At 55.3% G+C, this 22,626-nt stretch overlaps 2 protein-coding genes across 10 annotated transcripts; both read left to right on the top strand.

The window, feature by feature from the left end:
* The first annotated feature begins 313 nt into the window (after nucleotides 1-313).
* On the top strand, nucleotides 314-15,856 carry ARHGAP30 (Rho GTPase activating protein 30). Of its 3 annotated transcripts, none has more exons than XM_045783987.2 (12): nucleotides 314-721; nucleotides 5,857-5,959; nucleotides 8,244-8,388; nucleotides 9,254-9,336; nucleotides 9,492-9,599; nucleotides 10,174-10,301; nucleotides 10,797-10,968; nucleotides 11,048-11,151; nucleotides 11,230-11,307; nucleotides 11,838-12,227; nucleotides 13,082-13,347; nucleotides 13,440-15,856. In XM_045783987.2, the coding sequence occupies exons 1-12, from the start codon at nucleotides 625-627 to the stop codon at nucleotides 15,075-15,077; spliced, it is 3,312 nt and encodes a 1,103-aa protein (XP_045639943.2). In that variant the 5' UTR covers nucleotides 314-624; the 3' UTR covers nucleotides 15,078-15,856. The 3 variants fall into 3 exon arrangements, with proteins under 3 accessions (XP_045639943.2, XP_087711849.1, XP_087711854.1); XM_087855723.1 differs by having other exon boundaries at nucleotides 315-721; nucleotides 13,082-13,176; XM_087855728.1 differs by having other exon boundaries at nucleotides 705-721; nucleotides 8,248-8,388.
* A 949-nt stretch (nucleotides 15,857-16,805) lies between these two features.
* Nucleotides 16,806-22,551, top strand: USF1 (upstream transcription factor 1). Of its 7 annotated transcripts, none has more exons than XM_045783989.2 (12): nucleotides 16,806-16,948; nucleotides 17,400-17,691; nucleotides 18,795-18,887; nucleotides 19,268-19,317; nucleotides 19,481-19,596; nucleotides 19,951-20,052; nucleotides 20,296-20,491; nucleotides 20,737-20,824; nucleotides 20,961-21,019; nucleotides 21,141-21,235; nucleotides 21,484-21,612; nucleotides 21,802-22,551. In XM_045783989.2, exons 3-12 carry the CDS (start codon nucleotides 18,880-18,882, stop codon nucleotides 21,889-21,891), a joined length of 933 nt encoding a protein of 310 aa, XP_045639945.1. In that variant the 5' UTR covers nucleotides 16,806-16,948; nucleotides 17,400-17,691; nucleotides 18,795-18,879; the 3' UTR covers nucleotides 21,892-22,551. The 7 variants fall into 7 exon arrangements, with proteins under 7 accessions (XP_045639945.1, XP_045639948.1, XP_087711861.1 ...); XM_045783991.2 differs by having other exon boundaries at nucleotides 16,818-16,948; nucleotides 17,493-17,691; XM_045783992.2 differs by lacking the exon at nucleotides 17,400-17,691 and having other exon boundaries at nucleotides 16,807-16,948.
* Nucleotides 22,552-22,626: the final 75 nt, after the last annotated feature.

Genomic DNA, 22,626 nt, shown 5'->3' with positions numbered 1-22,626 from the left:
GTCACAGGCCCGTCTGGGGCTGAGCCCGGGCATCCTCCCTCGGGGGGGTGCGTTGCGGGGCGCTGTGCCACCTTGCTCTCGGGCCAGCCTCCAGTCTGTACCCCGGACCCCCGAATTCTGGTCTCTAAGGGTGTCAGTCACCTGCTCGCGCCCCAGGCGCCACCACCCCACCCCAGGGCTCTGACGTCACCTCGCCTTGACCAATGAGCGAAGTCCCAGTGATGGGTTGAGGATGTGAATGTCAGCTGCCTCCCCCACCCCAGGCCCTGTGGTTGCAAAGATGCTCTAACAGGAAGCGGGTTGGAGGAGCTGCACGGCTTCCTGCTCCCCTAGGGCTGAGCAGGGCCAGAGGGGCGAGTGCCAGCCTGGGCCACGAGACACAGCCTCTCGCCAGGGTCCTGGCAGCTTCCTCTTCCACAGCTACTTCCGTGTATCCGGGGGCCCCAGAGGCAGAGGCAGGAGCCTCTGCCTGTTGCCCAGGCCACCCTCCACCCCCCAGTTCGGAGCCCTGCCCCCTGGGGCCGGGCCAAGCCCAGAGGCTGGCTTGGGATCCTATGGGGGACTGGTAGGGCAAAGGTCTTGGGGGGGCAGAGGTGGCCGGGCCAGGGCCTGGGGGCTCCAGCCATGAAGTCTCGGCAGAAAGGAAAGAAGAAGGGCAGCTCGAAGGAGCGGGTGTTTGGGTGTGACTTGCAGGAGCAGCTGCAGCGTTCGGGCCAGGAGGGTAAGGAGGCGGCTCAGGGCCGCTGCTGGGTGGGGGGCATGGAGCTTCTCCGTCTGGTCCAGTCCGAGGGACAGAAGCAGCGCCCAGGTGCTCATGGCGAAGGGGCAGTGGCTTGGGGTCAGCACCCAGGAGGCTGAGGGGCAGGTGTGACAGGAAATGTGGCTGAGCGGGGAAGGCAGGGGAGCCCCCTTGTGTAACTACCTGGCGATGGGGCAGTTGGGGGTGAGGAGGGAGAGATGAGAAACCGAGAGAAGTAGGCAAAAGAGAGGTGACGGCATCACTGCTGGGGACAGAGCGGGAGGCTGGGGGGACAACAGGGTCAGCAGAGAAGTGATGGAAGGGCCCATGGATGGTCCTTGGGTCTGAATGGAAGGAGACAGGTGAAGGGCCCCAGGAGAGTCTGAGGGCGGCACTGGGGGGGACGGGGCTTTCCTGGTGGCAGCAGAGCGCCCAGGGGCGTGGTCGTGGGACTCTGGGCCCTCTACAGTCTTGAGGGCCACAGGTGAGGGTGTGGGGTGGGACCTCCCTCCCCCAGTCTCCATGACTCTCCCTGTGCACAGGAGGAAGGGGTTCAAGGTGCAGGGCAAGGGGAGAAGCTGCCAAAATGGGGGACGTGAGTAGGGTAAGAGAGATGCCCTGAAACTGGTTAGAGGATAGGGGTGCAGTGTGCAAAGGGGTGCATGTGGGACTATCTGTGGGGCCTGTCTTCTGCCTCCCTGGGTTCCCATGAGGGGCTCGGAAGCCAGCGGGACCAGGGACAACCCTGGGCTCATCCTGGCATGGAGTAGCCACTCACGAACGTAGCTTGATTTGATTTGAAATTGACCGCAGGTGTCCTGGCTGCCCAGTCCGCCTTGTTTTTGGCACTTTGAGCTCCTCCCAGAGCAGGGCACGTTTCCCCCCCACCACCCCACCCCACCCCAATCTGTCATTTCCTCTTTGTCCTCTCCTCTGCTCTGGGCTGTGGCTCCTGCAGGGGAGGGAGGGTGATGGTGGTTCCTAGCTCATTTCCTGCCCTTAGCCCCGCCCCCTTGTCCCCAAACACCTCCTTCCCCTTTTCTCCTCCTCCAGAGGCCCCCATCCCCACTGGCCTCGGTGAAGGGAAACCCCGGGGCCCCAAAGAAGAGTGTTACACAGCTTCAACTGTGAAGGCTCTGCTCTGCCTTTCTCTTCTCCCTGTGCAGAGCCCAGCTGCCGGCACACGGCTGACTCTTGAGAACCAGGACTCTTGGCCAAGGGCCACATGATTCAATGGGGCTGATGTTCTCCCAGTTCTCTGCAAACCCTCAGTTCGGTCTCCTCACCCCGGTGCTGCCCTTCCCTGTGGCCCCTGGCAGCCCTGTGTTGAAACACAGACCCCCCTGAGCCCGCCCAGACCCCACTCCTGTGTCCCCTCCCGGCCTCTGTCTGCATTCCCAGCCTGCGAGGGGCATGTTCTTTGGAAGGCATCTGGTGGCTGGAGCCTGGTCCTAGTGAATTCCAGAGAAGGAGAGAAGCCCCTCCTACCCCTCCTCAGAACTCTACCTGAGCCCAAGGGTGGCGTGGTCCTGGGCACGAGCAGTAGCGGCAGCCCCCCATCCCCCTTCCCCTGGCACAGACAGGTGGGAAGTGAAAGAACAGAGAGAGGCAATGGCTTCTCCCTCTAACCCAAGACTCCGCACAGAAGAAAGCCTGTGCTAGTGGAGATCTGTGTCCCGCTGAATTTATCCTCCCAGGTTAGCTCAGTTCTCCCCGTCCTTCCCCTCAGCGCCCTCTCCCTGCTCCCTCTCAGCGCCCTCTCCCTGCTCCCGGCCCTAGGAAGGCGGGTCTCTTCCTTCCCCAAGCCCTACCTGTTCTGAGTTCTTCCTTTTCCTAAATTTTATCTCTTTGCTGCCTTGTTCAGGTTTCTGATGCTCCAGGTCTCTACATTCTGGGCCCTCTTCCCTGCCCTGCCCCCATCCCCTGATGTCTCCACTGCTTGACTCCATCACCTCAGCCCTGTCTCTCACATTCATCTCCCATCCCAGGGCTCTGATCTCTGGCTCCTTGACTCTTCCTCCCCGCTCTGACTGTTATCTCTCCCCTCATCTCCTGGACCCATTTCCTCTGGGGCTCTGATACCTTTCCTTTCCTTTCCTTTCTTTTCCTTTCCTTTTCTTTCTTTCTTTCCTTCAAATTTATTTATTTAATTTAGTATTCTTTACACCCAGTGTGAGGCTCGAACTCCTGACCCTATGATCAAGAGTTGCATGCTCTTCCAGCTGAGCCATCTGGGAGCCCCTGGGTGGCTCTTTCTTAAGGAGGCTCTCACTCCCCACACACACTCGTGTGTGTGCACCGTTGGCACTTGCACAGCCCCCCGAGTGGGTGCCTGCTTAAATTCCACACTCTCGTGCCTTCCTTGTCTTACCCAAGTCCTGGCTCTGGGGTGCAGGAGGGCAAAGGGTGTGGACACCGGCCATACAAGGAGGGTTTAAAATCATGCTTGATAGGTTTATTGATTATTTCCTTCGTTCTGTATTTCCGTCTTACTTAATTACTCAGTTCCACCAAGAACTTGGAAGGGAAGTGTGTGGGTAAGCAAGCGCGTGGGATTCAGGTCTGTCACAGGGAGGTACACAAAACTGTGACAAAATTGTGACCCAAATCCCAAAAGTTTACAAAAAGATTGAATAAAATGACTGAAGGAATTGGGTTGAAGGAGAAACGAGAGGAGGAGGTAAGATCGGGTCCCGATTCCTCCTCACCTGCCGGCACTTGTCGCTGTGTGTCCTTTGAATTACAGCTATCCTAGTGGGCGGGAGGTGACACTTCACCCAAATTCCCATTTCCCTAGTAGCTTGAGGCATCAAGCAAATGACCCGTTTGTAGAGCTTCGGAAATGCCTATCGAGTGATGCTGTGTGGTTTCTAGACGCGGGCTCTGAGCTTCCTGGTGATTCAAGTGAAGAGAGAAACATAATCAGGTATAAGACTCATAAAACCCATCAGAAAAAAAAAAAAAGACGGCTGAGGAGAAACAGCTCTTTCTGACACTGATACACGAGAGGTATTTCTTTGGTGAATCTTGGTTCATTGACCTTAGTCCTTTTCTTAGGCAATACTGCCTATTTCAGTCCCCAAGGGATGTCACCAAGTCTCATAACTGATGGATTACTTTGCTGAGTCCCGAGTAAACCATTATGGAGCACTGCTCTCTTCCAACACTGTGCTCCCTGCTGGGGAAAATGTTACTATGTGTCCGAGGTGTAGACACAAAAGAAACCAGTGATGACGGAGTGCAGTAAGTACTGTAATACAGTTAGAAGCAAAGGGTTCGGAACCGGAGGTGATGTTTGAAGTGTGTTTTGAGGGGTCTTAGGAGTTGACCAGTCGAAGACAGAGGGAAGGGTATTTCCAGGCAAGGGGATAACATGAGTTATGGTACCAAGGCTTGTGCACGGAGTAGCAAAGGGCTGGTCAGAAGGTTTGTCGGGGCGGGGGCGGGGGGGGGGGACCGCCTGGGTGGCTCAGTCGTTAAGCATCTGCCTTCGGCTCAGGGCGTGATCCTGGGGTTCTGGGATCGAGCCCCACATCAGGCTCCTCCACTGGGAGCCTGCTTCTTCTTCTCCGTCTCCCCCTGCTTGTGTTCCCTCTCTTGCTGGCTGTCTCTATCTCTGTCAAATAAATAAATAAAATCTTTAAAAAAAAATGAAGGTTTGTCAGGGAATTGACGGGAGCTGACGCTGGGATAGGAGCTGGGCCCAGTTTGTGAACGGTCTTAACCTACTGTGTGGAGTTTATGTTTCACGCTAGATCTGCGAGGGGAGCAATGAAGATTGGGGTGAAGCAAGATGTTTAGGGAGCAAAGGATTTAAGGCAGGGAAGGCTTCAGAAGAATAAATATGTGGCCTCGTGAAGATGGGAATTCACACTTGGTGTTGGAGGGTTTCCTGTGTCTGAGACACCATGTCAGAAAATACGAGAGACATCAAATTGGTCACTCTGTTTGGGCCTCAAAGAAGGCACCAAAAAAAAAAAAAATTGGTCACGTTTAGAGCTTGTCCTTAAGGAGCTTAGTCTAGTAACAGGGGAGGGGGCTGGGTTCGGAGAGAGTACAACTCCTCGCACTCTTGGGTTTGGATCCTGGCCCTAGCTGGATAATACTGGGTACTTGCTACTTCTTAGACCCTCAGTCTTCATATCTATAAAATGGGCACTAGAATACCTAAGGCACAGTGCTTGGCACATAGGTGTCATAGCTGTTTCTCTCCTGAACTGACCTGTCCCAATTTTGTGCACCTTCCTATGACAGACCTGACGCCCACGCACTTGCTTACGAGAGGGGGTGCTTCACAATAGTCCCTGTCAGCTCTGCCCCATTTGGGTCGGGACACCTAATGTGCCTTCATCTTTTTTTTTTTTTAAAGATTTTATTTATTCATTTGACAGAGAGAGAGACAGCAAGAGAGAGGGAACACAAGCAGGGGCAGAGGCAGAGGCAGAGGGAGAAGCAGGCTCCCCACGGAGCAGGAAGCCCGATGCGGGGCTCGATCCCAGGCCCCTGGGATGATGACCTGAGCTGAAGGCAGATGCCTAACGACTGAGCCACCCAGGCGCCCCAATGTTCCTTCATCTTATACAGAGTGTTAAATAAATGTGCTTTCGAGACTTGTCCTGTTATTCCGGGTGCCCTTCCAACCAGACTGCTACCCCTTAGAAAATTCTGGGGTAGCAACTAAAAATTACAAAGCGACAAATTTCAGTTCAACGAAGGCAGAGCTTTCTTTCTTTTTTTTTTTTTTTTTAATTAATGATTTTTTATTATATTATGTCACCATACAGTACATCCCCGGTTTCCGATGTAAGGCTCGATGATTCATTAGTTGTGTATAAGGCAGAGCTTTCTAACAGGAATGGGCGTCTGGAGAGGCCGAGCGCTCCCCCTCCCGTGGGCGGATTTATGCGGAGGCTCGGGACCCCATGGCAGAGAGATCGCAGAGACACTGGCAGGCTGGAGCTGAGGGCCTCTAAGAATCCTCCCGACAGGTTTTTATTCATGAGCTCCGCTGCCAGTCCCCCGGAACCCCTTCGCTGGTGCTTCCATTTCTCAGGTCCCCTGTGGTCTCTGACCTCCCAGACCTGACCCCTCTCTCTCTGCCCCGTCTGTGTCCCCAGTGCCGCAGGTGCTGAAGAGCTGTGCGGAGTTCGTGGAAGAGTACGGAGTGGTGGATGGGATCTACCGCCTCTCCGGGGTCTCTTCGAACATCCAGAAGCTCCGGTGAGTCAGGCAGTGGGGGAGGACTCTGCGGGCCCGGAGGCCAGGGAGCCGGAGGGGCGAGGGGGCAGAAGGAAACCCGGGTGCTAGGTGCTGTCTAAGGGAGGAGCTCTGGAGTCTCCTCAGGAAAGGCGGAGACAGGCACCTGTTCCCCCCAGGCTGGCGTGCGTGTGCTCACGGACACATGCGTCTCCGCTCCCACCTACAACCACCCAGCTTAAACAGTTTGGGGTACAATTCACATACCAGAAAACTCACTCTTTAAACATGTACAGTTCAGTGATTTTTTTAGTACATTCACAAGGTCACGCCACCATCAGCACTATCTAATTCCAGAACATTTCATCAACCCCAAAAGAAACACCCCAAAGAGCCGCTCCACGTTTCTCCTTTCCCTCAGCCCCTCGAAACCGCTAGTCTACTTTCTGTCTCTATGAATGTGCCTTTTCTGCACGTTTCGGGTCAATGGAATCGTATACTTGGAACCTTTTGTGTCTGGCTTTTTTCCCTCCGCGTGTTTCCGGGGTTCACGCCCTCAGACGCTAGGGTCAGAGGCTAGCGCTTCATCTCCGTGCGGCTGGATCACCTTCCGTTGTGTGGCCTCACCACCTTCGTTTATCCACCCATCAGCCGTCGGACATTTGGGTTGTTTCCCCCTCTTGGCTGTTCTGAATAACGCTGCTGTGCACACTCCCGTACAAGTCTTCGTGCGGACACGTGGTTTCAATTCTCTGGAGTATGGACCTAGGAGTGGAATTGCGGGGCCATACGGTTACTCGGTTACTCCACGCTGAACGTTTTAAGGAAGGGCCAGACCGCTTTTCCAGGGCAGCGCATCCTTTCCCACCCGTGCGAGGGTCCCGATTCCTCCACACCTGCCGGCACTTGTCGCTGTGTGTCCTTTGAATTACAGCCATCCTAGTGGGCGGGAGGTGACACTTCACCCAAATTCCCATTTCCCTAGTAGCTCGAGGCATCAAGCAAATGACCCGTTTGTAGAGCTTCGGAGAACTTTCTATTCAAATCCCTCGATTGTTTTTAAATTGGGTTATTTGTGTCCTTTGAGTTGCAGGAATTCTTTATGTATTCTGGATATTTTTTTGGAAAAGATTTTATTCATTTATGAGAAAGAGAGAGAGCAGAAGTCGGGGATGGTGGGGGAGAGGCAAAGTGAGAAGCAGACTCCCCGCTGAGCAGGGAGCCGGACAAGGGGCTTGATCCCAGGACCCTAGGATCATGACCTGAGCCGAAGGCAGACACTTCACCGACTGAGCCACCCAGGTCCCCCAATATATTCCAGATACTAAACACTTACCAAATCTATGCTTTGCAAATATTTTCTTCCATTCTGTGGGTTGTCTTCACTTTCTTTCTTTCTTTTTTTTTTTTAAGATTTTATTTATTTATTTGACAGAGATAGAGACAGCCAGCGAGAGAGGGAACACAAGCAGGGGGAGTGGGAGAGGAAGAAGCAGGCTTCCAGTGGAGGAGCCTGATGTGGGGCTCGATCCCAGAACGCCAGGATCATGCCCTGAGCTGAAGGCAGATGCTTAACGACTGTGCCCCCCAGGCGCCCCCCTTTTTTTTCTTTTTTTTTTTTTTTTAAGATTTTATTTATTTATGTGACAGAGAGACAGCCAGAGAGAGAGGGAACACAGCAGGGGGAGTGGGAGAGGAAGAAGCAGGCTCACAGCAGAGGAGCCCGATGTGGGACTCGATCCCGGTACGCCAGGATCACGCCCTGAGCCGAAGGCAGACGCTTTAACGACTGCGCTACCCAGGCGCCCCCCTTTTTTTTCTTTTTTGTCTTCACTTTCCTGATAGTGGCCTCTGACACACAAAAAAGTTTGTCATTTGATGTTCAACGTATCTATTTTTTCTTTGGCTGCTTGTGCTTTTCGTGTCTTATCTAAGAAACTGTTGCCTGACCCAAGGTCATGAAGATTTCACTAATGTTTCCTTCTTAGAGTTACACTCCGTTTTACACCTACCCAGAAACACATGTACATTCATCCCCCCACTTCTATTGAGTCTTACGTACCCCAACCTTGCTGCTCACACCCACAGCTGCATCCCTGTTCGTGCGCAGCCCACTTCCCTAGCCCCTCCCCCATCCTCACACCCACGGCACACAGTGGCGTGCCTCACGTAGACACATGCCCCAACAGCCTCCTTCCAAGGCCCATGCACGTTGACCCTCGACCCTGTCTGGGCCCATGTGCGCAGCTCCCACCTCTCCCACCTTCCCCCAGCCCCCACCACTCCTGACCACTCTGCACCTCCCCAGGCAGGAGTTTGAGGCAGAGCGGAAGCCAGACCTGCGGAAAGATGTTTACCTCCAGGACATTCACTGTGTCTCCTCCCTGTGCAAGGCCTACTTCAGAGAACTGCCGGACCCCCTGCTCACTTACCGGCTCTATGACAAGTTTGCTGTGAGTTGAGAGGCAAGGGGGGTGGGAGACAAGGCTGAGGGGCGACTGCTCTGGTTTTGACCTCCCAAGTGTGTCCAATGCCAGTGTCCTGTGATGCTGAGTGACCAAGACCGCACGAGAATGAAAAGCCCCCTCCCTACAAATCCCCCTGGCCTGCTAGCTCCGCCCTCCCATCCCTCTTCTCTTCGCCCTTCCTCCTTGAGGCCTGCAGATCGCACACAGTTCAGGGGTGAGACCAGGGGAAAGTAGAATCCAGTCGGAGAGCAGAGGGCCCTTGGAAATCACCTAGACCAGAGCTTCCTTACATTTAAGAGAATGAGAACCCTTCTTAGAAGTCAACACTCTCAGGCATGGCCTCCAGGAGCGGACCGTGTGTTGAACATTTTTTGAATAAGAAAACGCATGACAAAACTGCTATCTTGAATTTAGTAACATTTTAAAAATAAGTTGCATTTTATTGAGCAGAATAGCATTTAGAAAGCCAGAATAGCAGCCCACACCATTCAGCCCACACAGGCTAGACTGGGTGGGCGTAGGCCTTCCTGGGCACCTCGGAATAACTCCACAGCCCCCGGAGCAGCCACGGGGAGGGACCACGGAGGTGTTCCTGTGCCAGAGCCTCCCGAGGAGTAAGTTGCTCAAGGTCACGAAGCTATTAAGCGGCATAGCCGAGACCCAGCTGCAGGCCTTGTGGGCCCCAAATTCTGAGCTCTGTCTGCTATGTCAGTGTCCTTTGAAAGATCTGGGGTGGGGGGGGTGGGGTACAGCACAGAATTGTTTCCGAGAGTCGGGCTCAGCGCTCCCAGGAGTAAGCAGGGGCAGTGCTAGCTCGCAGACTTGTTTCTTGAATCTTCCTCCCGATCAGGATGCCGTGGGAGTGCAACTGGAGCCGGAGCGCTTGGTCAAGATCCTAGAGGTGCTTCGAGAACTCCCTGTCCCAAACTATAGGTGTGTGGGGTTCCCCTGCTCCCAGAATCCCAACCACCCCAAACAGCCCTGGGGCCTTGACTTGTCTCTTCTCTTCTGGCTCCCACACCTCTACCCTACCCCTGCCCTGGGTGTTTCCTGCCTGGCCCCTGGCCCCTGATGCCTCCTTTCTGCAGGACCCTGGAATTCCTCATGCGACACTTGGTGCACATGGCCTCATTCAGTGCTCAGACCAACATGCACGCCCGCAACCTGGCCATTGTGTGGGCCCCCAACCTGCTGAGGTGGGTACACGGGTGAGCAGTGGGTGGGGGTCCGGGCAGAGCTGAGCGCCCAGAGGCTGCTCAGGAATGGGTGTGGCTGTGCGGGTGCACTGGAGAGGGCTGCGGAGGTCTCGCAGAGGCCAGCGAGAAACAGGAAGGCTCAGAAGGACATTGAGTGGGATGGGGTTTACCCACTGGACACAAGGCCTTTGTGTGTTCTTACACTGTATCACTGAGCTCGGGGATTGGAGCAGGAAGAGTCCTTGTGGAATGTTTGTTGAGCAAACATCTTACAGTCTCTTGAGAACTGGCCTGCATATCACTCTCTGTGATTCCAGGCAGACTCTGAGAAGTCCTGATATTCGTTATAACAAGGCAGTCTCGTGTGCAAAGGAAGTAGAGATTAATTCTGAGGGGGTGTCCAAGAGGGCTTCCTGAAGGAAGTGGCATTTGAGACTTGAATCATGAATGTAGTTTAAGAGGTGGGGAGATGAGGTTAAGGGCACGCAGGGGGGAAGGTGTAGGGTATTTTTAGGGAGAATTCGGATGGGGAAGTGTGGTGGGCCTGGAGGGGAATAACTCCACATCGCCACAGGTCTAAGGACATAGAGGCCTCAGGCTTCAACGGGACAGCAGCTTTCATGGAGGTGCGTGTACAGTCCATCGTGGTCGAGTTCATCCTCACGCACGTGGACCAGCTCTTCGGGGGCGCTGCTCTCTCTGGTCAGTGTCCCTCCCACCCCCCACGCCACCACACTCCGTCTGGAGTGTCATGTCAGAGTGAAAGAGGGCCTCAGAGGTCACCTAGCTCAGTCTCCAGGGTCTGCAGATGAGGGACTGAGTCTCAGGGAGGGATGCTGCTCACGGTCGCCTGGAGAAGACGCTGGGCAGATGTCGGAGTCCGTACTTGAGCACACACACACACACACACACACCCCCATAGAGCTTGAGCTCCTAAGCACCATCCTGGTTCTTGGGGCTACTGACTGATCGTTCGCACCCAGAGCCCACAGGGCCAATGTCCTGGGATCTCCTGCCCCTTGTCCCTGAGGATTCCCTCTTGAGGAGCTAGACACGGAGAGTCTGCCTCCAAAGGCCTCCGAGTACATCCCTAGCCTGGAAGTTAGTTGGTGAGTGGGAGGGAGCCACGAGGAGCTGGATACCTAAAGCCTTCTCTCATCTCTGTTCTTGGCCGGCCAATTCCTCTTCTTTTCCTAGGTGGGGAGACGGAGAGTGGATGGCGATCCCTTCCAGGGGCCCGGGGATCAGGCAGCCCCGAGGACCTTATGCCCAGGTCCCTGCCCTACCACCTGCCTAGCATCCTCCAGGCTGGCGATGGACCCCCACAGATGCGGCCCTACCACACGATCATTGAGTTTGCAGAGCACAAGTAAGGCCTCCTTCCGGGGCCCTCCTCCCCTGCACTGACCGCCAAGCTCCAGCCCTAATGATTTCTCTGTTCCTTCCAGGAGAAAGGGGTCTTTGAAGGTCAGGAAGTGGAGATCTATCTTCAATCTGGGTCGCTCTGGCCATGAGACCAAGCGTAAACTTCCGCGGGGGGCTGAGGACAGAGGTAAGTCTGGAGCGATGTAGGGGGAGCTCTGCCGAAGGTGTACCAGACCTCGGCTCTACAGACATCCATGTCTTGCAGAGGACAAATCCGATAAGGGGACTTTGCGGCCAGCGAAGAGCATGGACTCGCTGAGCGCTGCAGCTGGGGCCAGCGATGGTGAGTGTAGGTGTGCACTTGGTGTGTGAGTACATGCATGCATAGGCCGGTGAACGCCTGTGTGCAAGCATGTCTGTGAACGTGTCTGCAAAGGAATAACAGTATTATGGGTGAGCGCGTTGTGTGTGCATTCCTGTGTGTTTGTGTGTGTGTACATGTGGCCACATGTGCTCACTAATTTCAAACATAGATAACAAGTGCCTATTACACACCAGCCACAGTCCCAGATGCTAGGTTGAGTAGTAAGTTTATCACCAGGTTCAGAGTGGTGTGTGTGTGTTTGTGTGGGGTGGGGGGCAGTGATGGCCAGTGACCGTAACTGCAGGGAGGGAAGGAGGTTCCCAGGTAAGTGGAGGCACAGTGCTGGCTGCGGAGCATTCGCGGGAGTGGCCCAGGGAAGCCGGGCCGGGGGCCTTCCAGGCTGTTCTGGCTCTCGGGCTTGAGAAAGCAGGGGACATTCTCCAGAGCCTTCCTGAGGTGTCCAGGCCCCTCGCAGCTGATGTTATTGTTCTCCTCTCTCTCCTCCACAGAGCCGGAGGGGCTGGCGGGACCCAGCAGTCCCCGGCCAAGCCCGCTGCTGCCAGACAGCTTGGAGAATGATTCTGTGGAGGCAGCAGAAGGTGAACAGGAGCCTGAGGCAGAGACCCTGGGGGGCACGAATTCTGAGCCAGGCACGCCACGAGCGGGGCGGTCAGTGATTCGCACCGGGGGCAGCAGCCGCGCAGAGCGCTGTGTTGGAGTCCACATCTCGGACCCCTACAATGTCAACCTCCCCCTACACATCACCTCCATCCTCAGCGTGCCGCCGAACATCATCTCTAACGTCTCCTTGGCCAGGCTCACCCGTGGCCTTGAGTGCCCTGCCTTACAGCCCAGGCCGAGCCCTGCCTCTGGCCTTGGCCCTGGCCCTGGCCCCCCAGGTGAGGACCCAGGGATTTTCCAGACTGGGAGAAGGGACTAGAACTCTAAGCTGAAGCTCTGATGCCAGGGATCCATCCTGGGAATGGCAGAGGCCTCAGGCCTCGGGCTTTGGGTGGTTACCTTCAGCTGCCTCCCTGGATTCCAGGCTGGAGGGATCCAGTAATATTATCAGGTTCTGTGGAATTCATGGAGAGAGGAACTCTGGTATCCTTCAGATCACTGATTTACCCAGGAATAGGAGTCTGTGTCAGACATATACAGTAGGGATTACTAAGTACAAGGTGAGGATACATTGTAGATGAAGATAATAATAATAATAATAATAATAATAATAATAATAATAATAATAATGGTGTGAATACTAATAGTTACCATTTACTGAAGGCTTACTCTGTGCCAGGCGCCGTGATAAGGACTTTGCAGGCATCAGCGTGTCTCATTGTCTCATAACCTTACGACACAGTAATTGTTGCTTGCATTGGAACCGGAGACCTAGGTTCAGCTATTTGCTGTCGATTTAGGTTGGAGGTGGCAGAGCTGGGATCTTGGACAAATCTGAGTCTTGCTTTTCTCATATTTAAAATGAGGATAAATACCCTACATTACAGAGTTGTTTTGTGGGGACAAAACAGGACAACACGCTGTAAAATGTACAGCGTGGCACCTGGTGGGAGTTCAATCCGGCAGCTATAAGCCAGTAGTTCGGGATATGGAGCTGAGAGGATCGGCCACAGGGAGTAGCTAGGCTGGGAGTATTGGGACTGTGTGGTAGCAGTGTTAGGAAGATCCACATTGGAAAGGGTCCAGGCTGGTCTTGACCTTTATGTTCCTGAGACTTCCTTTCTCCCAACAGATGAGAAGTTGGAGGCAAGTTCAGCTGCAGGTCCCCTGGCTGACGGTGGCCCAGAGGACATGGCCCCTGCCCTGGAGGACTGCCTGTCCCAGGAGGTGCAGGATTCCTTCTCCTTCCTAGAGGACTCAAGCGGCTCAGAGCCTGAGTGGGTGGGGGTGGAGGATGGGGAGGTGGCCAAGGCAGGAGCAGCAGGAGCAGCCTTCTCCCCTGGGGAGGACGACCCTGGGATGGGCTACCTGGAGGAGCTCCTGAGAGCTGGGCCTCAGGTAAGGAGGAGCTGTGCTGGGTTTGGGGGTGGCAAGGAAGCCAGAGGGTGGACAGGGCCACCTGGTCCTGAGCCCCGGTGCTATGCCTACAGGTGGAGGAATTCTCTGTGGAGCCACCCGTGGATGACCTGTCTCTGGACGAGGCGCAGTTTGTCTTGGCTCCCAGCTGCTGTTCCCCGGACTCTGCTGACCCCAGGCCTGAAGGAGAGGAGGAAAGTGGGGAGGAAGTCTTCCTGAGTGCCTACGATGACCTAAGTCCCCTTCTGACACCCAAACACCCAACCTGGGAGGGTCCAGAAAGTCTGGAGGAAGAGACAGCAGGGTGTGGGAGACAGGGGGCTCCAGGGCACGCTGAGGAAGGGCAGGCATGCTGCAAAGTTGGGGAGGACAAGGAGGCTGAGCCTGAAAGCACAAGGGACATCAGGGAGGAGGCTGAGGGGAGTCCAGGGAGTGAGGTGGAGGATGGAGAGGCAGCTGAGGAAGGAGGGAAGGCCGGGGGAAGCCAAGAGATGGTGGTCAGTTTGAGAGAAGGGAGCGGGGAAGAGACAGAGGCCAAGGGAGAGGAGTCCAAAGGTCAGCAGGAGGATGAGAGTGTGGAGGAAGCTAAGGATATGGAGGGAACAGGAGGAGAGCAGGGCAAAGACAAGGAGATGGAAAGAAAGACTGAGAGAGAGGAAGAGGCTGAGGAAGGAGAGGAAGGCCAGGTACAAGCCAGAAGCGACCCAGAGTATGGGGTCCAGGAAAACCAAGTTGCTGAGGAGAGCTGGGAAGTTGTACACAAACAAGAGACGGAAGGAGGCAGGCAGGATGAGGGGAAAGGACAGAAGGGGCAGGAGCACCAAGAGGCCAGAGAAGACCAAAGAGATGGTGAAGATGGCAGAAGCCCAGAAGCAGCGGCTGGAGGAGAAGCAGGGGAGGTCAGCATGGACCGGGAGAGCGGGGACGGAGAGTCTGAGAGAGACCAGAGGGCTGGAGGTGACCATTTAGGAAAGGACTCCCTTCCTGAAGGGTCACACGTAGAGTCCCTGGAGGTTGACGGTGCCAGAGAGGGCAATTCCCAGTCCTCTGAGGCAGAACAGGCAGCCCCACAGCCACCCCAGCCAGAGGAGATGGAGCCTGAGGGGCAGCCCAGTCCAGAGGGCTGCAATCTGTGCCCCTGTCCTCTTGGCTCTGCTAGTGGTGTGAGCATGCGCCTGGCTTCCACCCTGGTTCAGGTCCAACAGGTCCGCTCTGTGCCTGTGGTGCCCCCCAAACCACAATTTGCCAAGATGCCTAGTGCAATGTGTAGCAAGATTCATGTGGCACCTGCAAACCCATGCCCGAGGCCTGGTCGGCTTGATGGGACTCCTGGGGAAAGGGCTTGGGGGTCCCGAGCCTCCCGTTCCTCTTGGAGGAATGGGGGCAGTCTTTCTTTTGATGCTGCTGTGGCCCTGGCCCGGGACCGCCAGAGGACTGAGGCTCAGGGAGTTCGGCGGACCCAGACCTGTACTGGGGGTGGGGACTATAGCCTCATCCCCAGAACCTCCCCCTGTAGTATGATTCCTGCCTATTCTCCTCGGCCACTTAGCTGCCTGGAGCTCCCACCTGAAGACACAGAAGGGTCTGGACACCGAAGCCGGCATAGCCTGCCCCCCAGGGAACCCCAGCCCCCTGACCTTCTTCTGTCCCCCCAGCGCCGATCATACGCATTTGAAACACAGGCTAACCCTGGGAGAGGTGAGGGACTGTGAGTAGAACCATAGCACTGGGCAAAGAGGACAGTAAGTTGTCTCCAACCTCCAGGGCCCCAGACTAGCTGTCTCTTCTGCAGCCTGAGCAGCTGTAGTGCCCAACACCATAGGCTTTGACCCTCCAGCTCCTCCTTTTGACTGTGGGAAGCATTGCCTCAGTTGGTTTACCTGAGTTTGTCTCAGACACAAAGCACTTACCCCTTAGGATATTCCCAAGAAAGTCACCAAGATCCTGTTACCAGGGAGTGGGGTCATTGGTCAAAGGGAATAAAGAGTTGGCAGAATACTTAGAGTTTCTCAAAGTGAAGAATGAAGAGGGAACTCCAGCAAAGTTCCTGGCCTCCTCGAAGGCTGTGCACTTCCCTTCATGGAAGCCCAGGGTGGAGGAGGGGAGACAGGGCCAGGTCAGAGCCCATCACACATAAACACTTCTGAATTGCCCACCCTAATTCTGCTCTTGGATACCTCCTGACCCTCTTAGCTCTGTATCAGGAGGAACATGTCAAGGAGCTTGTTGAAGGCCTCAAAGCCCTCAAACGAGGGACTGGCCTCCTTTCAAGCATCCCTACCCTCTGCCTCCAGTTACCTTTAGGAAGAGAGGTCTGGTAGGGATCTCCCTGGCTTCTCCTTTGTCCTTTGGAATAACTTCCTCCCATTTCAGGGAAAGGGGATGGCATAACTCAGGCCCTGGGACTGCTTCTCCAGACAGGCTGGGGCCACAGGTCCCATTATAGTAAGAAGCGATGTCTCAGAATAAAAGTTGTACTTTTATATGTAAACAGCGTGGAGTCTCATTATTCTTATTAGAGTTGAGGTGATAGGGATCGCATTTTCATGTTCGGCAAAATGTCCCTTTGCTGTTGTTGCTTGGGTGCTTTTCCTCAGTTGTTGTCATGGAGACCTGTGGCTAGAAACTAGAGCTAGGTTCATGGCGGTCAGGAAATGAGGAAGAGAAACTTTTATTTACATAATGCTCGTTATGTACCAGTGAAGGCTAGGTATTCAACAAGCAAAGAATCTATGCCTTTGATTTTAGTCCACATAACAATTCTGTGAAGTTGGTACTGGTATCTCCATTTCACAGATGGGACACCTGTACAATGAGGTCAATTAGGGAGGCTAATTAAGCCAAAGGCTTGCCAAAGATCTCAGAGGTAAGAAGGGAGAGCGGTAGGTTTGAGATCCGAGTTCGTCTGGCTGCGGAGGCTAAACTCTTCTCATCACACCACACTGCTTTAGATCCATTAAGGGTAGGTCTTAACTGGGAAGAATGGGAATCAGCATCCTTCTCACAGCAACTGAAAGCCTCACAAAAACTGGAAGCCCTGGGAGATCTTTGGGTGGGTAACTGCTGACGCTAATACAGAAGAGTATGTCCAGAACCGTCCCCCTCTCCAGTGGACACCAAAAGAGTGTCCTGATCCAAGATGGCCTCCCAAGTAGCCCTTGTTAAAGATGGCGTCTCCGTCCGACTTCCTTCCCTTGATCTAAGTCAGCTTCGCTCCCTTCCACCACTAAAAACGCCTTGTCCAGCGGAAAGATGGTAGCACACATTAGTTGTCTTTCTCCCGTTCGTGCCGAAAGCCACAAAGACTTCAATGTCATTCTCCGCGGGTCCCAGGTAGTTCCTTCTTCTCCGCCCAGGCAACATCCCCACCCATCCGGATCTTTCAGCCTCATCAAGTGAGAACGACCGGAAGTGGGGCGGCTCAGCGGCTGAGGAGGCTGGGCGGGTCGAGAGAGACACTTCCGCCCCTCACCAACATGGCCGCAGGCCGGGAGTGCGCATGAGCAGCTGTCCATGGAACTCTCCGAGTCCGGAGAGGGAGAACACGGTCAGGGGAGATCGGCGGCTGAGGCGGCCTCGGCCGGTGAGTTCGGGACCGGACGCGAGTCGGGAGTCTGGAGTCTGGGTGGGCCGGCAGGCAGGGCAGCCTGGATTTTGTTTCCGTTTTCAGGTGGCGGACCTCCCGGGGAGGAAGCCTTTGTTTTGAGGGAGGGGGCCGTGCCCGCTTCTTTCTCTCCCGCCCCCCTTTGTGGGCAGAGCGCACTCCCCGCCCCCGAGCGCGCGCGTCCCCGCCCTCCTGCGCTGCCAGCCGCGGGCCGGGACCGCGGGCCCGCCGAGCCCCGCGCCCTTTCCTGGCCGCCCGGCGCAGCGCCGGGCCGCGGGGCGAGCGCGGCGGCCGCCCGGGCTCCCGGGCTCGCGGGCTCGCGGGCTCGCGCCTCCTGGCTGCGGGCCCTGCGGGGTGACGCCGCCTTCTCGGGCAAGGTCGGGGCGCCGGACTTCTTTCGGGACTTGGTGATTTTCCCCTTTGTGTCCAGACTTAGCAGGGGCTCTTGCTGGGCCCTCCTGGCCCGAGCGTGCACGCCACAACATCCTGTCCGCGTTTCCGTGTCGCATCCCCTAATGCTCAGGAAATGCTTCCGGATGTCCAACTAAGATTTGAATAAGCAGCCTGACCCGGTTGCTGGGTGTCCTCAGAGGCTGCCCCTGGCTGACAGCTGTGGGCGATAGAGACGCCTCCTGTGCCCTGCCGTCTCTTCCATCGCCTCCTCCTGCAGTCAGCGCAGAAGCCTCGGAGGGCACTTCCTCCGTAGGTTTGAGGATGGACAGGTAGGTGGTACCGAAACGCTGGTGCTACTTCCCCTTAGGGACTGGGATCTTCTTGCGGCGCTACTTCCTCCGGACAGTTTCACTTTCAGTTCTTTTTTGTTGTTGTTGTTGTTGTTTGTTTTGGGTTTTGGTGGGGTTTTTTGGTCAACAGTTTCCTTCAATGCGGACTTTCCAAGGCTCATCCGCTGAAGGTTTTCCTTAGATAGGAAAGGTTTGGGGACCTTAGGGGTAGAGACTTGGCCAAAATCTTACCCGTTCGTGTGGGGGAGAATTTTGTTGCTTTGTACATGGAACTGTATCCTTCTGGAGACATTTGTCTTCTCAGCTCTTTGTTTTTCCTGCCCTCTGGCTGGGTGTCAGGGTCCCAAGGCGGGCACCTTGCAAATGAGTTTCTTTTCCATTGTCTCTCCTTCCGAACCTTGAGCCTGGAGTTTTTTCCCTTCTTGCTGAGGTTCAGTTGATTTGGAGTTGTCATGGCAACATTTTAGCAACTGTGTTGTTCTACAGGAAGGCTTGGTGAAGAAAATAGAAGAGGCTTGAAAATGATACACTTGGACTTCGGGGTCTTTAACAAATGACATAAATTTGGACACCCCAAAGCAGGAGCCCAAGGGGCCAAGTAGAATGAGGCCCAAGGGCCAAGTATGTTCTTAATGGTTCAGGGAGGTTTCCCCTTCCTAGATTTGAGAACAGAAATTTTTTGGTACGTTATGTGGCTGAGAAGCTGGAAGAAGCACCAGCGTCCAACGGCCCTGTGTTTTTGATAGTGGTGGTCTAAACATGACCTTCCTAACCCCGAAGTCGTGGCCCTTCGTGATAACTTCAGTCATGATCCATCCAGAAAGATATTGTTTCTCAGTCTTTAAGTATAATCATCCCCCTCCACCATGACTTGGAGCGATAATGGAGGGCCAAGGAGCACTGTAGAGTTACTTTTTCAACCACTGTAGCTCACTTCTCAGCATCAGAATGGAGGAAACGGATTGTCCTCTGTAGACTGATTGGATTTTGTTCTTGGCTGAGTCTTCATGGAGCCTAGCTTCTTGAAACAGAGAGGCCGTTCAGTTTCCTGGACTCACGGCAAACTCCCTGATTTCTATCAGGACTTAGCACTCAGGCCTGTGAGGCAGGAGATACGAAGACTTCCAAAGGAGGACCAGCTCCTCGGATGTGCCCCCTTACAGAGAGATGAAGGGGTGAGTGCAGAAGAGGTAGGGTCTGGGGTGGGAGATGGGAGGCCTGGGAGAATGCGCAGTGGCTAAGAGCACTGGCTCTGGAGTCGGACAGACCTAGATTCTGGTTTCAGCTCCATCACTTACCAGCTGCGTGATCCAGTTTCTCATCTACAATATGCAAGTAGTGCTACTTACCCTGTCGTGCTGTTCTTAGTATTAAATGATAACGCGTGTGAAGTGCTTAGCTCAGTGCTACGCACGCAGTAAACACTCAGTAAATACTAGCTGTTGTTATTCTAACCTAACCCAACGTCTGTTGGGGATGCCGTTGAGTTTGGAAGCCACATGGGTCAGTGAGCTTTTTATTCCCTTCCCTTTTTCTTTCGTCCCATCGCAAACAGGCAGCAGAAAACAGCTGAAGCTGAAGAGGGGACAGTGCAGATTCAGGAGGGTGAGTGGTAGAAACAGACCTGAGACCCAGGGCCCAGCCTGGCCTCTCCCCCTCCCCCATGGGCATGTCTCCTGTGCACCCTGGTCCTTCTGAATGACACGCAGGTGGAACAGAGGGAGAAAGGCAGTAAGGCGCAGACTTGTCCTTTGCTCTTTTAATTCAGGTGCAGTGGCAACGGGGGAGGACCCCACCAGCGTGGCTATTGCCAGCATCCAGTCAGCTGCCACCTTCCCTGACCCCAACGTCAAGTACGTCTTCCGAACTGAGAATGGGGGCCAGGTAAGGGAGGGGGCCAGGTGCCGGCAGGTGCTACCTGGGGTTGGGTTGGGGTTGAGGGAGGTAATGAGCCTGTCAAGGGGAGACCTGGCTTGGAGGAGGCGGTGAAGATGTGGATTCCCGCAGGGGTGGGAGGCTGGGGGGGGGGTCTGGGAGGAGGAGGTTTGGAGTAGAGGTTGGTGTGGGGTGAGGGCTAGGCTGAAACCCCTGGGGACAGAAGGGGGACTGGCTGAAGCTTTGTCTCTGAAGCACTCTTGTTTCGGGGCTCTGTCTGAGAGAGGCTTTATAAGAATCCTTGGGTCCCCAGCCTTGACTCTTGTATTCTCTGCCCACCTCTCCCCTGCCTCCTGCTTCTAGGTGATGTACAGGGTGATCCAGGTGTCTGAGGGGCAGCTGGACGGCCAGACTGAGGGGACTGGCGCCATCAGTGGCTATCCTGCCACTCAGTCCATGACCCAGGTACCAGGGCCTAGGCTGGGGAGGGGACTGGAGCTCCGAGGAGTAAGATGAAGCCAGCCGGACCCATGAGATGGGGGTGGGGTTAGGGGTGGCGAGGCATCTGAGGCTGCGTTGTCCCAAGGTACTAGGTTTTCCCTTTCTGGATGTTTCTCCCTCCTTCCCACCGGGGGTAGAAGCTGCACAGTAGCTCAGTGAGATGTCTTTGACTGTCCCTGGACTCCGTTCTGTTGTTCTCCTTCCCAGGCGGTGATCCAGGGTGCATTCACCAGTGACGATGCAGTTGACACAGAGGGGACAGCCGCCGAGACGCACTATACTTACTTCCCCAGCACTGCAGTGGGAGATGGCGCAGGGGGCACTACATCAGGCAGTACAGCAGCTGTTGTCACTACCCAAGGCTCGGAGGCGCTGCTGGGGCAGGCGACCCCTCCCGGCACTGGTGAGCTCTGTGAGGGTGCCGGCTCGAGGGGCTAGGACAGGCTGTGGGACATGGCTGGGGGCGGTGGGCCTTTCCCATGGCCCCTTAACGCTCACCGAGACCTGGCCAGGCAGTGAGTCCGGGGCTGCCCTTCAGCAGGAGGAAGTATGCTCCTTTTTAGAGGAGGCTCCTAGGACCTTGACCCCAGAGCTTGGTGAGGCTCCTGAGTCCCATGTCCTGACACAACCTGCCCTGCATCTTCACAGGACAATTCTTTGTGATGATGTCACCACAAGAAGTGTTGCAAGGAGGAAGCCAGCGCTCCATCGCCCCCAGGACTCATCCTTATTCCCCGTGAGTAACCCCCGGTTCTTCTTGGCTGCCACGGTGGTCTTGATCCCTGCCACCCCCTGTGTCATTCCTCACGCCAGCCTCCAATCTTATGTTCAGTCCTTCCCTTAACTCTGGCCGCCCTGGGCTCTGTTGTCAGGAAGTCAGAAGCTCCCAGGACGACTCGGGATGAGAAACGCAGGGCTCAGCATAATGAAGGTAAGTACTGTCTGGTGGGATTGGGGCCAGCCGTGGTGTCTGAGCGGGAGAGCTTAGGGAGCCCTGCAGGGCCTGTGGTGAGTTCTCACGGAGTCACCTTGTCCTCCCCGTTGCCCCACAGTTGAACGCCGCCGCCGAGACAAGATTAACAACTGGATTGTGCAGCTGTCCAAGATCATCCCAGACTGCTCCATGGAGAGCACCAAGTCTGGCCAGGTCACGGAAAGACCCTGGTAGTGGGCAGGGTGCCTGAATTCTGTCTCCTGGTATCGTTTCCAGAAATGGTAGTGAGGGCACACACGGCAGTAATCTTTGCTTATCTTTCTCCAAGGTTCCTGTATCCCTGTGAAATGTTCTACCACTCTCCTTAGGGGAAAAATGAGGTCCAAAGTGTGAGTGTGCTTTGGGAAGGCAAGCCAGGTGTCACATACTTTAGTCCTCATTTCGTTGGCCTTTTCTTGCAGAGTAAAGGTGGAATTCTGTCCAAAGCCTGTGATTACATTCAGGAGCTTCGACAGAGTAACCACCGCTTGTCTGAAGAACTGCAGGGCCTTGACCAGCTGCAGCTGGACAATGATGTGCTTCGACAGCAGGTCAGACCCCTCCTCAGTTCAGCCCTCCTCCACCCCACAGCCCGCGAGCCCCTGTGGGACGCCTGCCTCTGGTTTCCGCAGAGAGGGCTTCATCTTTCTGCCCCCACTAGCGGATGTCTGAGCACGTTTGGGGATGCGGCTGTGCCGGCTTTTCTGCTCACTCTCTCCGTGGCCTCCTTTCCGTGTCAGGTGGAAGATCTTAAAAACAAGAATCTGCTGCTCCGAGCTCAGCTGCGGCACCACGGGGTAGAGGTCGTCATCAAGAACGACAGCAATTAACTGCGGGGACTTGGAAGCTTCGGGCCCCGACCACCCCTCTCCGAGAACTGCACGTAGCCCAGGAGCAACCGGCTAACCCCGTGCCCCTTTCCTTCACTGCCCGCTTCTGGCGGGGGACCAGGGGGAGTTGAGAAGGCGTGGCTTTGAACCGAGGCCCTGTCATGGGGCCGCCTGCAGTGGTGTGAAACACATGTGGGCACACACTGACAGCCTTGCCTGGCCCCACCGCACAGCCCCCCGGGCCCATGTGCCCTTGCAGATGCATGTGCTGTCTCCGTGCTGGATACCGGACACACACGACGAGGGGGCTTGCCCTGGGCTTGCTCAGAGTGCCAGCAGAGGGGCTGCTGACCAGCGATGCTCTGGCTTGCCCCAGGACTCTGGCACTTCACTGGGTCTTCTTACCCCGGAGCTCGACTCAGACAGATGTGCACTCGAGGACTCTGGGGAACAGGCTGCTTCGCAGTGGCTGCTGCCCCAGGAAGAGGAGACCGACCAGCAAGCAGCTAAGGCCTATGCAGAAGTCTCTGGAGCCAGGGAGAACAACAGACAGGGGCCCACGTGGGGCCTTCCCCTTGTGGGGATGGTTTTTCCTTTTCTTTTTTTCTCTTTTCCTTTTCTTTCTTTTTTTTTTTTTTAAGATAAAACGTCCAGAGCCACTGTTGTCACCTGGTTTTCCTCCTTTTGTGGGCCCTGGGGCGGAAGGGAGGGAGGTGCATTGCACTTTGCCCAGTA

Source organism: Ursus americanus, chromosome 2 (genome assembly GCF_024610735.1).
Source record: "Ursus americanus isolate L20-20 chromosome 2, mUrsAme1.1.p, whole genome shotgun sequence".
NCBI classification, from domain to species: domain Eukaryota; kingdom Metazoa; phylum Chordata; class Mammalia; order Carnivora; family Ursidae; genus Ursus; species Ursus americanus.
The sequence above is the reverse complement of the archived record's forward strand: the minus strand, read 5'-3'. Positions and strand labels throughout refer to the sequence as shown.